Source organism: Apiospora hydei, assembly GCF_038363865.1.
Source record: "Apiospora hydei strain CBS 114990 chromosome Unknown utg000006l_segment0_segment0, whole genome shotgun sequence".
Classification (NCBI taxonomy): domain Eukaryota; kingdom Fungi; phylum Ascomycota; class Sordariomycetes; order Amphisphaeriales; family Apiosporaceae; genus Apiospora; species Apiospora hydei.
The window spans coordinates 1,858,005-1,878,051 of record NW_027117365.1 but is presented as its reverse complement, the minus strand read 5'-3'; the positions used below and the strand labels follow the sequence as shown (position 1 = coordinate 1,878,051).

Below are 20,047 nucleotides of genomic sequence, written 5' to 3'. Positions count from 1 at the left end.
AGCCAACCTCACGACCGCATCGTAATAATTGCGTTTCATACTGTATCGTAATAATGGATTTCGGCGGCATCAAGTATCCCATATAAAACAAAGAAACTTGGCAATGTATGTACAGTGGTCTCCCCGAGAACGATAAAGTGTCGAGCTGGCATTCCAGACGTCTCAGACATGACCGCTACGACTTCGAAAGCAGCGACTAAATTCTTTGCCCCCTGTTCATTCCGCCCTCTCCCGAATTTGGTCCAATTGAAGTTCACCGTTGCATTTGCCCGAAATCAGATGCATACTTATATTTATATGGGTTTATCTGAACACATTTTCCTTCTCGAGTCGTTGAATATGGATAGAGCTTCAAGTCTAATCTTTGTATCTTATATATATGCAGTGCATAGGTCGTAGACAATGGACGTAGACTGGGCGAGTAGGGAGGAAAAAGAAACAAAGAGATTATTCCTGCGTCCTATCTAGTACTCCATCTTCCTCTCCCCCATGACCTCCCAGAACTGCCGCACGAGCTCCTTCTGTTGCTCGGGCGCCGCCCCGCCGCGGACGGCCAGGTACTTGCGGTCGTCGAGCTGGGGCTCCCAGACGCCCGGGTTGCCGCCGGCCATGACGCCGCCGGCCTCGGCGAGGATGGTCCAGCCGGCGCAGACGTCCCAGGCCCAGCAGCCGCCCTCCCAGTAGGCGTCGAGCTGGCCGGCGGCGACGGCGCAGAGGTTGAGCGCCGCGCTCCCCAAGCTGCGCAGACTGTGGACCATGGCGCCGCCCGTTTCCGTGGTGGCGCACAGCTTGCGGAACACCTCGGTCTTGACCTCGTAGTTGACGCCGTCGCGGCTGCTGCCCCACTCGACGGCGACGAGGGCGGCGCCGAGCCCCGCGAGCGGCGGCGGGTTGCGCGACAGCGGCAGGCGGCTGACGCGGCCCTTGTCCGGCCCGCCGTCTTCGCTGGGAATGCCCCAGGCGCGGCCGTGGGTCAGGAAGGCGCCCCGGCCGCTGATGGCCGTGTACAGCTGGTCCAGGTAGGGGTTGTAGACCACGCCGATGGTGGGGGTGCGGTCGACGGCCAGGCCCAGCGAGATGCAGGCGCTGGGGAAGCCGTGGACGAAATTGGTGGTACCGTCGATGGGGTCCACGATGAAGGTGGGCGACGCCGTCAGCTTCTGGCCCGGCTTATAGGTCTCCTCGCCCATGAAGTCAAAGGTAGGGTACTTCTTTTGGAGCTGTCCAGAGACCAGGGCCTCGACGGCCTTGTCCGTCTCTGTGACAATGTCCACAGCTGCAACAGATAAAGAGTTAGCATACTGCTGGGTTTTCAAGTAGGCTTTGCTGAGATTGGGGCTTATATGAGACTCACAGTTCAGCTTCGTGTCTGTTGCGATGTCGGTAGGATTGGCAGACAGAATCATGCGACCGGCCTCATAAGCCACCGAGACCAAGGTGTCGCGTATCTCCTCCAGATTCAGGTCCGCCATATTGTGCAACGGTATCAATTGCAGTACGGCCTCGGTAGAAAATGTATATCAATACTCCCTTGAGTCAAGTCAAAAGGCAACTACATGTGGTTACTCAGGGGGCTGCTTTTGTTTGTAACACTTGGAGGTGAAAGAGGCGGCACCATGTTAGTGAAGGAGGAAGGAGGGGAGGTGGGGTTGCAAGGGCCTAACAGCATCGATTAAGTAAGGTACTTAAGGTACGTTACTTACTGCCCGCCTACCACCACACTCAACGCTTTACTTCTGCTGCTCGTCCGCGCCCATGACCACTAGGGAGACTTGTTAATATGCACACATTTCGCATGGCTGCTGGTCAAATGCAACCAAAGCGGCTACTGGTTTTGGTACAATGTCATAGTCCTCTTAATGTGACAAATCTAGTATAATCTACAGCCCACGTGCCCTGACTGGGCTTTCTCTATTGGGCCCCCGCTCTATCGTACGGTATGGTTGACCGACCCGTCCTGTAGAACACGGCCGCTTCTTTTGGTCCATCCTCCTCCTCCTCACGCTTGTTGTGCTCATGCAGCCTCTTCCTCCTTCGCCTTTTCTGCTTCTGGCTGCCCTGGTGTCTGCTCAGCGCTCTCCTCGACTGCCGCCTTCTCTTCAGCCACCTTTTCGGCCTTTTCGACTTGGGGCTCCTCCGGCGCAAGCTCGTTCTTCAGCTCGGGCAGGAAGCGATCAATACGCTTCCACGTCTCGACCCAGAGTTTCTCTTGCGACGCATCTACACTGGGCGGCACAAGGTACCCGCTGCTTTGCATGAACAGCAGAACGTTCTTCAGGTTTTCTGGAACCGCCTCCTCCTGAGTAAGAGATGAATGTTAGCCACTGTTGCAGAGAAACCAGACATGATCCACCACAACTTACCAGACTGTCGCCCTGCCCGCTGTTCATAAGCCTGTCCATGACATCAATGATCTTGAGCCAGAGATCCAGCATGCCGTCCCACTTCGAGAGGAGGACGAGATATTGAAGGAAGACCTTGCACAGGAGTGAGGAAGCCTGCACCCTCGTCTCGCTCATCCCATCTCGATCCGATTGGAACACCTCGGGCTTAAGAAGCTTGAAGATAAGGGGGAACATGACTTGGCCAAAGATTGCCGTCCATTCCTCGTGGTCACTGCACGTTAGCTCTGGCGAAAGCAGAGATCGCTGCAACGATGTGAATGCCAGATGGCGCACCTCGCGGCACGGGTTGGTGCATTGTGTAGTCAGTGCTTGGAATATCGGTAGCCAATATGCCGACCATGCTGCCATCGAGTTAGTCTTGAGCAGCACGCATAGAAGCCATGGTTTTGACATACCTTCGCTGCTCTCCAGATGTGACTGCTTCATCAAGTGGGGTATGCGAGACGTCATGTTGTAGATCATGTTGATGGCTTTCACGCCGCGGGAGACGACAGCATTGTCACTTGGCGCTTCCTTCTTGGGAGGGCGAGCACTTCGAGGCCGCCGGTCTCCTGATTTACCCTTTTGCTCTGCGATCGCGCCGATCTTAGCAGCTGCAGCAAACTCGTTCAGAAGAGTTATCGCAGCCTCGTAGTTATCGGCTATGATTGCCGATGGAGTGCCCGAGACACCGCCCTCCAGGATCTCAAACACAATCGGGGAAGACTCCGGATTGACTGCAAGTGTACGCAAGAGAACCCAGTAGTCGGGCGATGTCATGATCTCGCTCCGAAGTGGTCCCGGTTGGCTAATACATAGCTTGAGGCCTTCCAGTACGAGTGGTGCTGCCTTGGCAAGAGTGTCCTTTGACCAGCTGGATATTGTGTGTAGCAATACTGGGGCCCGAACGAAGTCGTGTTCCTAGAAGAATATGTGTTAAAACGACTTGTGCAAGATGTCACAGAAGGAAACTTACATAGCTAGCCTTCAGAATACTGAACTGGTAAAAGGCCGCTCGCGAAACGAGTATTGTATGGAACCGGCTTGAGTTTCTTAGAATCGTTTGAAGGGAGTCTGCGACTCTCTTTCCTAACGTTTCAATGGTTTCGGCATTGCGCAAAGCAAGAACAGTACATAATTCGAGAATGTAGACAGCAGCGGGATCGTAGACAGGCTGCCTGGTCACTTGCTTTGGAGTTGCAGCAGGGGACGTGGGTAAGCCGTCTTGCTTGACAGTGATGACAGGCACTCCTGAGGTTTCATCTTCCGGAAGCTCGTTGAGGAGTGCCTCGACAAGCGGTTGCAGCGCACTGGGTGACATGTTCCTGGAATATGTTAGCATTGGCCCAAAAGAAAGGGCTCCCTTCGCAACTTACGAGATGTTTGCGAACACATCCCCCATATGACAAGCTTTTACGCAGTCAACAGTGCTCAAAGTGCTCTCGACCTCCTCAGCTGACGGCTCAGGGGATCATCCGCGGCATAACTTGAGATGTAGGACGACAATGCGGAGAAAAGGCCGGTGTCCGCCGTCTTTGCGGCTCTGTCAATGACCTGGGAAGGGGTTTGAAGGGGTATCGCTGGTAAATTCAGTCGCTCAAGGTCGTTAGAAAAGAAGGGGGGAATAAGAGAGTTGACAAATAAATTCAGCCATATCCGAACAATCTGCGATCAGGTTAGAAACGACGGATTAAACCAAAAAGGGGGGATTAAGAGGCTGGTTCTTACATGCTGCCAGCCGGTGCGAATCACAGCCTCGCTTCCAGTCACCACACGGAAAAGCACAAGAGTTGCCAGCTGGGCCTTGAAGTTTCTCCCGAGCTTAACGGCGAGCTCGCTGACCATCACGCTGGCACCGTCATCTGATACTTTCATCTCGGTATTGAGAGCAGTGCTGGAGAGCTTTTCCGTAACTAATGTTGTCATACGGCTGAGACAGTAAATAATGTGGTCAAGGGCCTCGGTGATGCCGTATTTGGACGCGATCTGGGCACACTGGTCGAAACCCGTGACCACGCGGGCGAAGGATGGGTCATCCGGCGCCGACATGAATACATAGGCAAGGGTGGAAACAATGGGCTTCCAAGTTGTTGCAAACATGTGAGCGTCATAAATATTGGTGTTGAGGAGTGTCAGCGGGCCTGCGGTAGCCGTTTTCAGCAGAGTTTCTCTCCAGGCATAGTCAAAGGCGTGCTTGTTATCATGTTCATCTGGGAGAATGATTTCGTTGTGCTTGATGGCATCAAAGATAGCTTGGACGTATTCAGGAGCAAAGTCCTTGCCGCCATTCACACCCCGAAGGTTTCGTGCAAAGTCTTGTACCACCATGCGCTTCTGGTTTTTGAAGTTCGGGTTGTGCTGATCGGTGTTGAGCATGAGGATGGCATAGCAGAGGATGTACACAGCATCTACATCCGCGCAGTCTGGAGGTACGTCGCTTTCAATGTACTTCTTTGCAAACGTCATGACGATGCGCTCGATAAGCGCAGATTCTCCAGGAAGTCGAAAGCTTTCCAGGAACAACCGCAAGGCCTCGTCAGCACGCTTTCCTGAGAAGTCAAACAAGTCCACAAATGCCTCCAGGAGCTTGTCATTGTTCTTCTTAGAAATGAAATCTCCCAGCACTTTCTTGGATATTCTCGAGGTGCCCTTGAGGAACTTGGCAACCGAATTGGGGTCACTGAGATCATCGATGATACCTTCGGATTGCAAGAAGGCCAGTCCTTTCTCCGGCTTCTCGTTGAACTTGTTGGCTCCTTTGATGATAGTCCTCTTCAAAACTCGGTTCTTCTTTAGGCTTTCTGGATCTGGGTATCCTTCAAACACGGGTTCTTCATCCAGTCGGTCGGCTATGAATTGTATGTGGCCCAAGAGCGCATCCTGGCAAAGAGGCGCGACGCTTCTGGTACTCCAAGTTGCCGAGTCAGGCAGGGCGTTTCTTGATAGGATACCGATCATATCCTCGCACATGTCCATGCGGTCAGCGTCGCAGTCGTAGTTCACGAAAAGCTCTACCAGAAAGCTTGGCATCCTCACGAGCGCACCTACGCTCTCCACCATTGCCTGGCGAGCATCTGGCTTCCGCGCGCCGCCCCCCATTCCCAGCTTCTGACGATCTTTGACAGGGACAGGAGTTGACCGTCCGCTGCTGGATTGCGAAGGCGGGGGCTTCACTAGCTTAGGCGCCTGCGGTATTCCATCGTAGAGTGAAGGATCAATACCCGGCTCTCGGGGTATCTCAACAGGGGAATGTAGACAAGCCACCAAATAGGATAAGAAGAGTTCTTGCTGGAGCTTGAGAACGCCTCGACAGGTTTCCAGGAGAGTTCCAGCAACGATAAGGGAGTCCTGGAGGATCGCCATGTTGTCAGACCTGACTAGCTGGAATAAATAACGGCATAGCTTGTCCTCGGCCACAATGGCCAGCGCAGGGTGTCGCGCAATAGAGGGACCTGCAACTTCTAAAGCCACATGGATTATGCGCAGCGCCATGACCCTCATAATGTCGGTCTGGTGGTCGTCATGGGGGTCCAATAGGTCCACGAGCACGCGGAAGAGCTCCTTCATCGAAGGAAGCGAGTAGGGCTTGATCTCGAGTTCGGCCGAATCTGCCACTGAAGCCTCTTCTGTCTGTTCAGGGGGATCACTGGCCTTGTCGGAGCTTGAAGAGTCCCTCTGCTCGCCAGTTTCGGTGGGGGCGTCTGGAGCACCCATGACAGCTCCGTTCGTTGAGGGAACAATCTTGACAGCATCCATGTCTCCGTTGGTCTGTTTTTCAAGGGCCTCGATATCATCTCCAGCCTCAACTTCCAAGTACTTCAGGTGCTCGAATATGATCTGGCAGGTCCGTACCATTGCTGATTCGGCCGTCCGTCGCAAAAGCTCGGATAGTTCACGTTCACAGCACATGGTAAGGCCAGTTCCCATCATTTCACAAACGCTCTCGTCGCTTAGGAGCGCGCCGCCAGGGCCTGACAGCATGTCCTCCATGAGATGTAATATCATCAGTAAAACAACTTCATCTTGAGCTGAATCGCTAGCTTCGAACCGGCAGTGCGTAATAGCCGTCGCTAGTGACTGCATAGCCAGAGGGAAACGAGGCGACTCGGGGCTTATGAAACCGTAAGATAGGAATTTCCTGATTGCCTTGAGCGCAAGCGTGGTAATCGGAGCCGATGTCGAGGAGGCTTGCACGACTTGGAGGAATGGGTTGAGGAGCGCCGGGGCATCGAAGTCATGGATGTCTGTTGCACAGAGAGCCTGCGTTAGTAGCCGTCAAGAAGGGCATTGGTGGCATCGTAAGTTTGCTTACTTTTACAGCTGGACAACTCATGCCTTAGCCTTCCGAAGCCTGCCATCAGAGGGTTGTCCAGCATGCTCTTTGCCTTGTTCCCGCGTAACCCCCAACGGTTCACTACCCCCGAGTCTTGCGCTCCATCGCCGCCGACCGTCGCATTCGAACCTCTGCTTCCCGGTCGAAGCATGGGACTCGGAGGGGCCAGTTGAACGGGGTTCGGGTTGCCACCCAGAATCCAGGACACGGACGAATGCTCCCAGCGAGCATGCTTGCGCATAGCCGATGTCACAGATGTGCACTCCGATATGACGAGGCCGACGGGATCGACAGCGACCGAGACGGGTCGGCTCCGGTATTGATTTTGCGCGTTCGGCGCCTGCGTCGCTTCGTATGCAGCCATGTCGCTGTCTGGGTGTTGCTGCGGAGTGTTGGGGCTTGCGGGTGGTTTAGCACCTAGTTGCGATTGCTGTGCGTTTGTGTTCTGGGACAGCCCATCTTGATTCATCATCGCATTCGCGTCGATGGCCGAAGAGGAGTTTAACGTGTACGTCGCGAGATCTCGATATTAGATCAATGACAGCTCTAACGGTCTGGTACGCTGGTACGCTGGTACGCCAGATAGAATTATACAGCATGCAAAAGTGAACCGATAGAAAACGGAGAATGCTGGGCCAGATTGTGCACCGCGCTGGTAGTCTGTCTCCCCTGGCACCAGATTAATAGGCTCTTGACACGTTGATCAGAGCATCCAGGAACCTCAATTGAAGCTTTGAACAGTCAATATGAGCTACCGGGCAGGCAGGCATATGCGAGATACCCTGACAAATGGATGGATGCCAATGCGTCTGGTTCTAGGTACGTAGCGTGTCGCGGAGGTGGTGTGCGTTTTTCCGAAGATGCCACTTTGGCCTATGTACCGTAAGCTTTGCGGCGCTGAAGGAGGACGTACAGTACAGTACCTAACCCAGAACTTGGCCCCTCCACAGCGGCTGGGTTCAATGTTACATGCTTTGTGCTCCTTTTCAGCTAGCCCCCTTTCCATCGCCTCAATAGGTATGTACAGTTCACAATTAATGCGCCCAAGTAGCATCCCAGTTCGGTTGTTAATCGTGTCGTTAATCTATTTTTACAGAATGATGGCCTGGTATAGGAATTGTGACGTCACCTCGGTCAACCATGCAGGAGGGCATAACTCGTCATGGTCCAGATGCTATCAGAGTCATTGCGTAGCGACCACATAATCGTTCAGAGGACGTATACAACCCGCGAGGGCGTCTAACCCCTTGAGCAGCCTCCAATGCTATATAACGACTTTCGTCGATGTTGCGCAAACTTCCTGCCCCACAGCCCCTACCCGAATTTTTCAGGAATGTGGTTTACATGAGACCGTTGTATGTTGTCTGACCCCCTATACCAACGGCATGCTGCGCAGACTTGATCGTTGCGTGACCGGGGCCGCCATGCACCCGTAAAGGTGAGCGCCCCTGGCTCTGATTACTCAGGCCGACGGCTTGGCACTTTGTTGTTGTTGTTGCTGTTGTTTTTACGGGCCCAAAGCCTGCAACGCTCATGACTCTACCTTCTGGGCTTCGTCTTTGGCGCCGCTACTGTCCTTCGTGTTTTGGCTGTCCGACTTTCCGGCATCACCACCAGCCTCCTTCTTGGACTCCTCTTTTGCGAGATTTTGAATCTCGGACTTGTCCTTCTCCCATTGGCTGTTGGTGTCGCCAAACTGCTCCTTGATCTTCTTCTCCTTTTCAGCCTTCTCCTTCTCTTCCGCCTCCTTTGCAACACGTTCCTTTTCCATTTCCTGACGCAGTTAGACAATATTCCATGCAAAGTGACTGTTGGGTGTGTTACCTCCATGTGCTTGATATCGTCCACACTTGGTTCGTAAAGATGCCAGATTGTGTAGTGCGGCAGTCCTACGACCGAATACCCCATTCGTTTGGCCATCTGTGGTGTCTCATTAGCACGGCCGTCACTTAGAAGCCCAGGAGTAGATGGCACCAACCTTTCCAAAGCCTTCGGTTTCGGCATGTTTCTCAAAGCTGAACGCAGGGAAGTGGCATCCTGATCGGAAAACCTTGGCTTTTGCCAGGATACTGACACCACCCACACCGTCGATTTCCATTTCCATATCAGGGTCACCGTACGGATCTCGCAGATAAGCAAGATGCGGTCGCCAGGTGGCATACTCGGCGTATCCTTCCACAATGACAGCATCCTCGTCAAGGGTGTCTGCCAGAGACAGGGCCGTCTCCGACTCCTGCCATGAGTTGAGATCGTACGGCTGCTCGCCGCCGAGCCAGTCGGGAAGTGGTCGCCAGACATCTGCGCACAGGTTAGAATAGTATCCGAGCAGTACAGCTACCCATTACTCACTCGGCACAATGATATCCTTGTTGTGGCGCATGAGGTCCTCGAGAATAGTAAAAGGGGCTGTTTCCACGTCCACGTCTCGCCAATAGACCCACGAATGGTAGGGTCGAAGAGTAGCACTGAGTAGCCAGTTTCTTGCTTGAGCCATGAGCTTTCTTCTGCTGGCTTGGGCGGCGAAACCGTGACGGCTCTCCACATCCTGGTTCACCTTTTGTCCAAAGTCCTTTTCGATGATGGAGATCTCTCCGTAAGGCTGTTTTGGATCGTCGTCGGCTTGTTGGTCCTCGAGCCTTTCGATCAGAACGTCCAGTGTGCGATCTTTGGAGTCGGAAACGAGGAAGGCGAGGTCGATCAGATGGTGCGGGTAGGTCAGGTTGCGCAGGTGAGAGAACATCATCTGCAAATGCGGTTCGGCGTCTCGGAGTGGCACGCATAGCAGAATGCGCTCTTCCCTTTCCCATCCCCGTGCGGTCCCTTGGACGTTGGATAAATCGTAGTATCTCACAGTATCTAGCAGTCCATCGCTGTCGGAACTGAGGAGGCCCAACGAGAAGATGGAGACAAAGCTGCCGGTGCCGGGCCACACAAAACAGGCGAATAGAGCCGCTACGGCAATCGCGATCGCAACTCGTACCAACAGTTTCCGTCTTCGGCGGGTTGCGGGCGTCGAGGCTCGTGGCTGGAATCTAGAAGAAGCGCAAAGGGCCGGGTTAGCCATTGGGGGTCCATCCTTTCGGCGCAAAATGCGTTCTGGCGGACGAACCTGTGGGGGGAGATTTCGAACGTGTTCGGTCGAGGATACCCATTGGCATAAGCTCCTGCGTGATGCCGGGACATCATCTTGGAGTCCGGAGACGATGCATACGAGGGGAGCATTCAACGAATGTGGTCAGCGCGAGGCCGACAATGACGCGGTGCGCAGTAGGGAGGTTTCGGGGCGGGTTCCACGGTCTAAGGAAGTCGTCGAGGCCGGTGCGAAAGAAGACGCTTTACTGGCGGGCAGTGGTGCTCAGCCGCGCAAGTAAAGGAATATGACACGAAGGTCGCCGGGGCAATTAAGGGGCTTAAAGACAACACATCAACTTGGAATTTAGCAAGTACGGCCCAGGGCGGTTAATCGGTCATGGATCCCTGGAAGGAAACAAGGTAGGATGGCATTGAAGGGCCTAAGGGCAAGAATACAAAGGACAGAAGAGAAGTAGAGTGGCGACGTGATGTGAGATTCGCAAAAGCCCGGGACGCAGTTCGTTTGGGACGTACAAAAAAAGATACTACTGTATCCGAACCGAACTGTCAAAACACGACCTCTTTTTAGTTTGATTGAGGATGGAGCAGGGGGTGTGAGTGCAAGAGTTGGAGTGAGTGCTGGCTGGGCTGGGCTGACATTGCACCCGACTTGACGATGGAGCTGACTGGCCCGACTCGGTAAGTCGATCTCGCTTTTCTCATTCCGACACTGGCAAACTTGCCGTCTCCAACCAATTAAACGAGGGGTCCTTCCAGTGGGGCCTTTTTTGGTCAGTATCACGTAGGGGGGCACTTGCAGTAGATTAGTGCTTGAGGTCCCTGAACCCACCTGCCAGACAGCCATGTCCAGTCTACATGTAAGTCAGTGCTTATATTTTGCTATAGCAATGCCTTTAATAGGCGCATTCGCCAGTATAAATGCTGCATAGATGCACTCTTGTTTGAGCATTTACAGTACTAGTAGATTGAGACTACGAGCTGGATTTCTACATGATCTTTTTATGTAAATTATGTAGTTTACCTGAACCTGGACCTGGACCTGGGCAACAGGGTGACTAGGATAGCGGAGACGAGATAAAGATAAGTAGACCTTCAAGTATGTCCTTATATATCCTTTTTAAATCTGCGGGATTGCTACTATATCAAATCTATATCTAATGAATGCTCTGAGCTGGCTTATGATTCCACCTTTATATAACTTTTTTATAGCACACTGGGATACAAGAAGATAAAGTTGTTCCTGATGGTTGTCCAGTTTTACGCCCCCATGCTCGTTGCCCCCTCCTCTGAGCTTCTTCTTCCAGATTTTGCTTCCGCACCTCGGCCATGGGTCGTCGGTCACGGGACCAAGCGGCGCAGGCGAAAATTATACCAATGCCACCGACGATGGCGCATACGCGCATATCCAGATTGAAGGCATCCGAGTAGGCCGTCCTGATCGCCAGGAGCTGTTCGATTGGGAAGTTCTCTGGGTGGTGCTCGATGGCAGCCAGTTGCCCAGGGTCGACGACACCAATAATCTGACGTCCCAGTATGACAGATGAGGCCGCGATGCCCATACTGCCCCCCAGAATTCGGACCTGGGCCAGTATTCCTTGAGCCGTTGCTGAAAGATGAAATATGTCAGCCAGTCGATCAGCCAGTATACCAGAGTGAGCATTCACTTGTCGAGTCAACCCCACATACCTGAATCTTGGACAGCTGCTCGAATACCCACGAGCATCGTGGCACTGGCCGCAGTCATGCCAAACCCAAAGCCGATAAGTACAAGAAATCCCAGGGCCTTGGGTTCCACATCGGCAGAGGCAGACTGCGTCGACAGCAAGCCACACCCGAGGACCATGAGACAGTTCGAAATCACGAGCGTCTCGCAGATCCAGTTCCTTTCGCTGTTGAATTTCCCGGCAACCATGGACCCCACGGCGCAGCCACCCAAAAGAGGCAGGAGCATGACGCCAGCCATCAGAGCGTCTTTGCCGTTGACCACTTGCACCCTCAGGGGGAATGCGTATATAAGCATGATAAACAAGAAGCCGACGAATGCGGTGTTGAGGATGGTCGCGGTATACACCCGATCCCTCATCAGCCGCATCGGAAGGGCGGCTGCAAGCTTGTCGCCCCATCGCCGGTCCGCGAACACCGTCCACGCTATCAAGGCAACCCAGCAACCTACGCCCAGTAAGAGCGGTGCTAGGAAGATGGCCTTGTCCCAGACGTTGCCTGCACTGCCGGCATTCTGAAAGGGGAATACCAGAAGAGTGGCAGCGGCAATGAGGAGGACCGATCCAGTATAATCCAATTCGCCCCATTTCTTCCGTTCGAGATCAGGTAGAAACTCTGCTTTGGGCCACGTGAAACAAAACAAGAGCATGGATACGCCACCAACGGGGCCACTGTCAAACATCTTTAGCCAGATTCCAGAGAAGAGGCCACTCAAATACTTACTTTATCCAGAAGACCCAACGCCAGTTTGCGTAATGAGTCAAAATGCCACCGAGGACCGGGCCTGCAACACCTCCAATGGCTATCACTACTCCAACAATGGTTCCTAAATGTGATTGAAACCGATCCGGGCTAGTCTCCATCAGGATGACCATGGTAAGCGAGTATAAACCTATGGTATACTTAGCAGTCTGTTCATGATTGCAGGATGCGGGAGAAACGCGGAATACGCACCACTACCTCCAATTCCTTGGATAGCTCGGCAGGCGATTAGTTGGTTCACTGCGAAGAATCCATTGCATTAGCCCATGAAGTTCCAACACTGACATTGTTCTTGCAGGCGAGTTTTGGGGGTGAGTGTTGAGGTCATACCCTGCATCACTGACGTGAAATGATGATGGCGGCGGAAGGCAAACCAAGCTGGGAGAGGGAGAGGATCTTGACATACTATCTTGAGCAAAACCACAACCGATTGAAAAGGCAAAAAATAGGATGTACGCAGCTATGAAAGCGTCACGGCGACCAACAACATCTGATATCCTTGCAAACAACACAGCAAAGGCCATGTAAGCAAGGGTATATGCGATTGCCACCCAGTTGACATGTTCCGGGTCGTTGAATTCATTGCCAATCGAGAAAAGGCTGGTGGCAACTATCGAGCTGTCGATGAAGGAAAGAAAGAGCCCAAGGCAAAGACTGATGGGTTGTCATTAGGACGGCTTCTCTTCGTTTGTGGTGGTTACTCACCCAAGAGCCAAGAGACTGAAGCGCACGGTCGACAGTTCGGAGGGGGTGTCCTTGTGGTTGTCAGGGGAATTTTCGATGCCATCCCCGACAACTGGCCTGTCCTCGGATCGTTTCTCGGGGGTTGATGCTAATGAATAAAGAGTCATTTCCACTCCTGGAACCGCCACAGGGCGGGCTTGTAAGTAACGGGAAGTTGGGTGAGCCAGAGCAAGCAAGCAAGCATGTAGAAGGAAGATGGCCAGGAATCTCGGGGTTGGGAGAGCGAGTTGGAAGGGTTTTGTACAGCTAAGAAGTATATTGAATTCGAATGAAATCACTGACGCGGCGACAGCTTACCAAGTGCGGTGGAATTGGTCGATAGCACCCATTGTTCAGGATCTAGATGGAATAGTCGCAAGCGAGACGAGTTCCATTATGTAGTTAACGCCGTATCTAAAGGCTAGGTGCTGAAGTCTGGCTGATTAACTTTCTTTATGACTTAGCGAGCATGCAGAGCAGCCGGAGGGCCGGCCGAGCCATGATTGGCCTTGCCCGGCCACCGTCCTATCCGGTGCAGGCATGGGATGATTATGGGGGTGTGTTGTGTTGGATAGCGTCAACGACGGGACAGTGTACTTGGGTATTGATCGTGTATGAGGATGGTGGATGGGGAGCTCGCATTCGCATTCCCAGGGTTTCTAGGGTGTAATCCATAAGCCTCGGTACATGTAAGTGTAAGTGTAAGTATACCTAAGTAGGGTCTTTGGGTCCCGCCATGGCATGGATGGCCGATTCAGAAAGCCCCGGTTTTATTGGCCGTTCGCATTCGGACATGCATCCCGCACTTGCCTGGTGTACTTACGCTGTGTTCAGCTGGGAAGAGAAATGCCCCCCCTCCAACTGTTGTTTTACCCTTCAAATATAGAAGTAGACTATGAGCATACCCCCAAAGACAAGCCATTTTACCAAATAACCATGAGCATGTAGTAGCATTCGTTGGTTAATATACCTATAAATGATATACAAAGCATACTGACTCTTTGCAAAGGTGCCATTGACCTTGGTTTTTGGCTAACTGTTGTTAGCTGCCCATCTTGCCATCCCACCACCATTATTGCCCCGCCAGCCAGGTATTCCAGCAGCAACTAAAAACAACTGGAAGTCCAGAAGGGCCCCCGAAAGCCACCGTTGTTTAAAGGGTGATGCCATGCCATCTGGGACCGTATATCACGAATACCAAAGAACTCGCCGCGTTGAGGCTGAAATCCGGCGGATCCAGTACAGACCCGAACCCCGAACTCCGGATTGTGTTGCACGGCGGCCAACTGCGCACATGTTGAAATCCATCCATACTGAGGTAAGATCGTTTATTACCATGGATCCTTAGCATTTGAAATCTACGGGTCAATGCTTCAAGGGCTATACATAGTTTCTGTCGAGAGTCCCTAGGCATCGATGCTGGAGCTACTGTTGTCCCGTTCGGACTCACCAGGCTTATCCAGGAATGCAGAAGGTCAGCCGGAAACTCCTCTTCGTAGCCCCAAGAGCCGAATGACGGGAGATATTACGTGTATCTAACAGGTCCTTCGTTGTTCCAGGCCAGCCTGCCTCGGTTGACAAATGCGCTTTCTCTTTCGCCGACCGAAATGCTGCCTGTCTATCTTTTCCCACGACCCAAGAGGTGGTCGTGCAATCATCTTACCCCAAGCCATCGAATCCAAGTGTCCGACCTTGACCTGCATGCCAATTGCGACTCGCTCGGTTCGTGTGGCTGATACAATATCACCTTCATATTGGTCCATCGGTCTTTGGTCTAAAACGTCCTATTCTAAAACACCCTTCTTCACGACTCCTTTCATACGTTCCAACACGCCCCCGTCCCGATCGATTGACCCCGAGCAATCCATCTGGTATCGCGGCCTGGATTACATCGGCATTATACGCAGGAGTGCCGTGTATGAGTATAAGTATTTTGCTTCCTCCGTTGCGTAATAGCACGGCCTCTGATTTCTACTTTCGACGCCTCTACTGCTGATATCAAGCGCTGATCTGGGTCACCCAAGTCACGATACTCGGTTGCGCGCGCAGTATCAAGAGACTGGAAGTGGAAGTATTAAAGACTTGGTGTCGAAGCAGCCGGGACACATTTCATCGTGTCATTTCTGCATGCTCAGTCGGTCTTTTACTTTTTCAGTGCCATTGGCTGAGCTGCCAGCCATCCCACCATCGCCAGCCATACACCTACCTCCTCGATAACCTCGGATGGCAAATATCAAAGCCTATTTGGGAGACCACCTGAACGGCGAGGATGGGTGATCGAGGATAAGCTGTTCTCAGAACAGCCCGAGACGCTGCGCAATTAAGGGGGATCACCAACGTCACGACTGCTTCCCCCTCCTTGATACCAGAGAAGTGCTGCCTGGAGCTGAGGCCTGGGGTTCGGTCTGCATACTCCTTGGAGACCGGTGGTTTCTGCTCCAGTGCATAGACGGTGTGCCTTTCTTCTAAGAAGCACCTGCAAGGCCAGCTTTGTGCCACGCGATATTCGGCCCTATGATCAGCCACTATGATATCGTATTTCCGGAATATCGCCCCTCTGGCTGCCTTGTTTTGCATGTCGCTACGATGATCATATTGATTAATGTTATCTTCTAGGGCCTTTCTCAATGAGCAGTTGACGATAGAAGCGCTCCGGTCGGACATCCTTACTTTGGAAACACGAAACGGAGAGGCGGGAATCAATGCAGCGTGTACGCAGCTTCGCGCGTCAGCTGAGCGAAACCCGAGGCCTCTGTTGTTAAGCACCGAGGTTCCAAGCTGCGAGGAACTTCTTCCAGTCGCGGGTCATAGTATATGCCGCATTGGCGTGGGTTGCATCGACTGTCAGCAGCATCGTATCGAGCCACGATGCATTCTCTTGCTGCCGCCCTCCCAGAATTGTTCACTGCGAATCGAATTATGTGAAAAGGAGAGCCGAGGCACAGGCGGCCTCTTGTTTGCTGACGGCCTATAGGCTAGCATATAACACATGGAGCGACAGGCGTTGCTATGCGGTTTAGTAGACCAGGCTGCCAAGTAAAAGGGAAACCAGATCTTTGAGGGCCAAGGTCCGTCGGCAGCCAATTGGGTAATTTATAGCGGCCTGCAAGAAGGTATCTTCGTCGGCAGTCTCGTTGACTGCCGGGATTCCAAGAGGCTCTAAAGCATAACGAGCAAGCCTAACTCGAAATATTGGCTTCGTCCGCCTTTATTGTATGTGCAAGAAGTAAATATGCGGAGAGGACTCCGTCGAAGAACCGCAAACAGGCTACCATACGCGCATCTACACGGGGAGGAGTCGGCGATCTGTGTAACCCTACTGCAGTACCCTGCATCTTGGGGATCAGTGATTGACGATTGCAATAGCCCGTCCACTGCAGTCTCGGGAAGATGTGTTTGGCGGGCAGGTATTTTGAGATCTTAATTGATGCAATGGCTCTGCAGCAGCCCATGAACGATCTATCTGACCAAAAGCTTGCGGAGGGTATCACAATGCAGGTGGTACGTTTCCATTCCATTCACTTTCCGAGAAAATCGCACGATGGAAGAGGCCAAGCAGGAGTCTGTCTACAGGAGGCCCTCTCTGTAAGTATATGTCTATGCATACGACAAACTCGCTATATAGTCATAGCACGCTCGAGCGATCTAGATGTCGAGGGATCACTCTTCTTGCATGGCTCTCCCCTTCACTTGGCGACACCCCTTTGGTTGAAACCACCGAAGAATATTGCTTCTGGAATGTGTCGCGCTTTCATGGGTTGATTACCCATTGTGTTGCACTCATTGTCTGATTTTCCAAACCCATTCTATTGTTCGAGTACAGTGTGCCAATTAATCATTCGTTCTATTGATGGGTTGATCCCATGTATGTTCTCAATCCATCTATACGTTAGTCCCTGCTTTAGCCAGATCTGGTTGAGTCTGTACTGAGCCATACGCCATTATTATTCCCAATTCTCTTCAATTGTTTCTTGAGTACTATCATTTTTGATAGAGAAGCCAGCATGAACGCAAATGGCTGGCCATCGGGCTGGGCCTCTCAGAACAACCAACCTTAGTGAGCGTCCCACGTTCTAAATGTATGACACTCAGACCCTAACGTGAGATCAGTAGTCACTATCAGACTTGCGAGGACTGGTCCTCGCCTACAGCGGCTTATACCAACGCTGATACCCCGGAGGATGTCCATGCCAGCGACCCTGCCGGTGGCATCTTGACAAACTCCCAGGCCTTGGAGGAGGGGACTCAGCAGCATGTCTGTACACATCCTTGCGGGGAGCAATCCTGTGTCCATCATTCGCAGAATAGTGCGCACGAACAGGCCTCGTCCCAATCCTTTGCATATGCAGCCCATGGCAACGTCTCCCCCGCCCACCCGGACGTTGGGGTTCACGCCCCTGCCTCGTTCGGCGGGGGCGGCCAAACCGGCGACGACGGTAGTGGCCAATTCCTAAGCCAGGCTGACGGAGACGAGAGGAGAAGACCTAGGTCTGTGCCTCCGTCAGTCGGATGCTACATCCAGGACCGACAGTCCCACGAGGAGCTTGCCTGCGGCCTCGGTCCTTCGGACGTCAGGCAAAGCACAGCAAGGCGCCAGAGGAAGATCACCTTGGCCATCTCGAACCAGGATCTAAATGTACAGTCGCCATAATTGACGAAGCAAGGCTGGCCCTTATACTCAGCCAGTTCATGGCGCAAGCAGAGACCCGGTACGGGAAGTGGAAAAAGAAGTACGCCGTGGTAAAGGATCTCGTTATAATGTAATCTCTCTTCGTCATTCACCTGGATGGTGGATGCCCTGCAATCGGCAAGTTCAACTTCATGTCGACGAGGTTGGATCGACCCCCCGATGGCAGGAAAATAGGCCCGAACCGTGGCGGGGCGGTATGGGGTACTCCATCGATGGTGGACTTCTCGTCTCCCTATTTGTATAGCGGCAGGTTGCCGGAAGCTGGAACAGGGTGGAACTTACTGAGCCATTGTCACTGCCTGCCACATCACGGAGTTCGATACGGCACAGTAGAGTTTAGGCATTACAATTTGGAAGGAGGGAGGACAGGCTGAATGGTTCTCCTTTTGTAGTAACTCTAAGGATGTGGAGGGTGTCGACGCCTGTTCAGAAGGCTTACTCACCAAATTCGACCGAGCAGGTCTCAAGTCGATACTCAAGCTGGCCGAGCAGGGCTCTCACATTGCGAAGCGGTTGCGCTACGAGTAGTCTGATCGAATAGGGCACCATACCATGGAGGTGCTGGACGTGTGCGTTGGTTTAAGGGGGATGACTGAGTACGGCGAATTTACTCATAATCCAGCATGGGCGGCAAGTAAGCCCGGAGTCATGGCAATGCAATCTTACCGGACGTCCGGTCGGTTCAAGACTAAAAGTGAGTAAAGTAATCAACCAGAAAACCAGCCTATATAAAGGATACGGCAGATCAACGAATAGTGAATAATGCGGGGTACATGTAGCTCATTCTTGACCCACTTTGCTTGGGAACTGGAAGCCGACGACATATGTACTCGTGGTGATACTTGGGTCCCAGAAATCCGTCCACTTTTGGTCAATCGCGGAGTCTTGTGCCTGTTCTTGGGGGTGTTTTGGCTTTTCGTCGCTGAAGCCTCTCCACTAACACGAAACCACCTGGCTGAACGGTGGCCGGCAGAAAAGAAATCCCCGACATTTGCCGTGGCTCGGTCCGTCTTGTCTCCCCTTTCGGATTTAGACCGGAACAAGCTGTGGTGTTCATAACGTCGCCAGCAACCCCGACAAACAGATAGTTCCGCTGCAAAACAACGCTCGCCATTCCCTCGAACAAACCGACCAGAAGAAATCATAATACAAAATGTCTTTCGAAAGTAAGTCGATCCTACCCACCGCTTATTGCCTACCTGCCAGGGAGAGTATCCAGCTCACGGACCCCGCCTAGGACTCGTCCGGTTTGCCCCAAAGGGGAAAGAAGGGGAGGTGCTGATCGGCCAGCCCGTCGACAGCAACGTCGATGTGGGCAAGGCGGTACGCAACGGCGAGGAGGTGCAGGTCAAGGTGTTCAGCGGTGATTCGGCCTTGAACCCGGGGTCTCTGACCGACAAGGTCGAGACCATTGCCCGCATCCTGTCACCCTTGTCCGCGTCGGAAGTCGGCTCCATTCGCTGCATAGGACTAAACGTGAGTCGGGCCTCCTGGACTAGAAGCCGCGAGGGCTACATGCTGACGGCTTGTGCATACTGCAGTATGTGAACCATGCGAAGGAGGCAAACATGCAGCTCCCAGACGTTCCAATGATGTTCATGTAAGGGGGACACAACCACATTTCCCCAAACACATGCCCGGAATTTCCTCTGCCGCCCTGCAGGGGAAAGCGACATGATTCTGGCAGCACGCTTTTGCTAATTCCCGTTTTAGGAAACCCGCCACGGCGCTTGCTGACCCTGGCCGGTGCCCACCGTGATTCCCAAGCACACGCTGGCTGATGACTGCGCCGACTACGAATCGGAGCTGGTCATCGTCATTGGCAAGACCTGCAAGAACGTGAGCGAGGCCGACGCATTGGACTACGTCCTCGGCTACACGGCGGGCAATGACGTGTCAAGCCGAAAGTCCCAGCTGGCCCAGTCGCAGGCTTGCTACTCGAAAGGCTTCGATGGGTCGTGCCCTATCGGACCGGTCATTGTGTCGTCGGCTGTCGTTAAGGACCCGAGTACCCTCACGATTCGCGGGCTGAAGAATGGCGAGGTCACACAGAGCTCCGGTCTCAAGTAAGTTTTTTTCCCCCTCATTCTTCACTTAGCATATGACTTGCTGACCCTGCTGCGCCTCCTAAGTGACATGATTTTCAACTGCTCGAAGCTCGTCAGTTTCCTTTCCCAAGGTACAACCTTGCTGCCAGGTACCGTCATCCTCACGGGTACACCGGCCGGCGTAGGGTACGGAAAGAAACCCCCCTCTTACTTGCACGAGGGTGATGAGTTCGCAGTTGAGGTTACACCCCATGTCGGCACTCTGTATTCTGTCTTTGAGAATGAGAAATAG

The 20,047-nt window shown here is 52.9% G+C and overlaps 6 protein-coding genes across 6 annotated transcripts; 2 read left to right on the top strand and 4 right to left on the bottom strand.

Annotated features, from left to right (window-relative positions):
• Window positions 1-464: 464 nt before the first annotated feature.
• PG997_007772 (myo-inositol-1(or 4)-monophosphatase) lies at window positions 465-1,472 on the bottom strand (the record flags this gene model as incomplete). Its single annotated transcript, XM_066812087.1, has 1 exon — window positions 465-1,472. The coding sequence occupies one exon, from the start codon at window positions 1,470-1,472 to the stop codon at window positions 465-467; it is 1,008 nt and encodes a 335-aa protein (XP_066667429.1).
• Window positions 1,473-2,014: 542 nt separating this feature from the next.
• On the bottom strand, window positions 2,015-7,189 carry PG997_007771 (Sec7 domain-containing protein; the record flags this gene model as incomplete). The annotated part of the gene is made up of 8 exons (XM_066812086.1): window positions 2,015-2,299; window positions 2,364-2,746; window positions 2,801-3,305; window positions 3,361-3,709; window positions 3,761-3,794; window positions 3,845-4,049; window positions 4,113-6,628; window positions 6,697-7,189. 8 exons carry the CDS (start codon window positions 7,187-7,189, stop codon window positions 2,015-2,017), a joined length of 4,770 nt encoding a protein of 1,589 aa, XP_066667428.1.
• A 1,059-nt stretch (window positions 7,190-8,248) lies between these two features.
• Window positions 8,249-9,939, bottom strand: PG997_007770 (Anp1-domain-containing protein; the record flags this gene model as incomplete). Its single annotated transcript, XM_066812085.1, has 5 exons — window positions 8,249-8,491; window positions 8,542-8,637; window positions 8,696-9,015; window positions 9,067-9,749; window positions 9,827-9,939. The coding sequence occupies 5 exons, from the start codon at window positions 9,937-9,939 to the stop codon at window positions 8,249-8,251; spliced, it is 1,455 nt and encodes a 484-aa protein (XP_066667427.1).
• Window positions 9,940-11,000: 1,061 nt separating this feature from the next.
• On the bottom strand, window positions 11,001-13,124 carry PG997_007769 (uncharacterized protein; the record flags this gene model as incomplete). The annotated part of the gene is made up of 5 exons (XM_066812084.1): window positions 11,001-11,416; window positions 11,497-12,203; window positions 12,256-12,443; window positions 12,639-12,948; window positions 13,000-13,124. Coding segments are annotated over 5 exons (1,746 nt in total), but the record flags the coding sequence as incomplete, so codon positions are not given.
• A 3,897-nt stretch (window positions 13,125-17,021) lies between these two features.
• On the top strand, window positions 17,022-17,668 carry PG997_007768 (uncharacterized protein; the record flags this gene model as incomplete). The annotated part of the gene is made up of 2 exons (XM_066812083.1): window positions 17,022-17,074; window positions 17,128-17,668. The coding sequence occupies 2 exons, from the start codon at window positions 17,022-17,024 to the stop codon at window positions 17,666-17,668; spliced, it is 594 nt and encodes a 197-aa protein (XP_066667425.1).
• Window positions 17,669-18,860: 1,192 nt separating this feature from the next.
• On the top strand, window positions 18,861-20,047 carry PG997_007767 (fumarylacetoacetate hydrolase- variant; the record flags this gene model as incomplete). The annotated part of the gene is made up of 5 exons (XM_066812082.1): window positions 18,861-18,873; window positions 18,945-19,187; window positions 19,249-19,307; window positions 19,475-19,773; window positions 19,840-20,047. The coding sequence occupies 5 exons, from the start codon at window positions 18,861-18,863 to the stop codon at window positions 20,045-20,047; spliced, it is 822 nt and encodes a 273-aa protein (XP_066667424.1).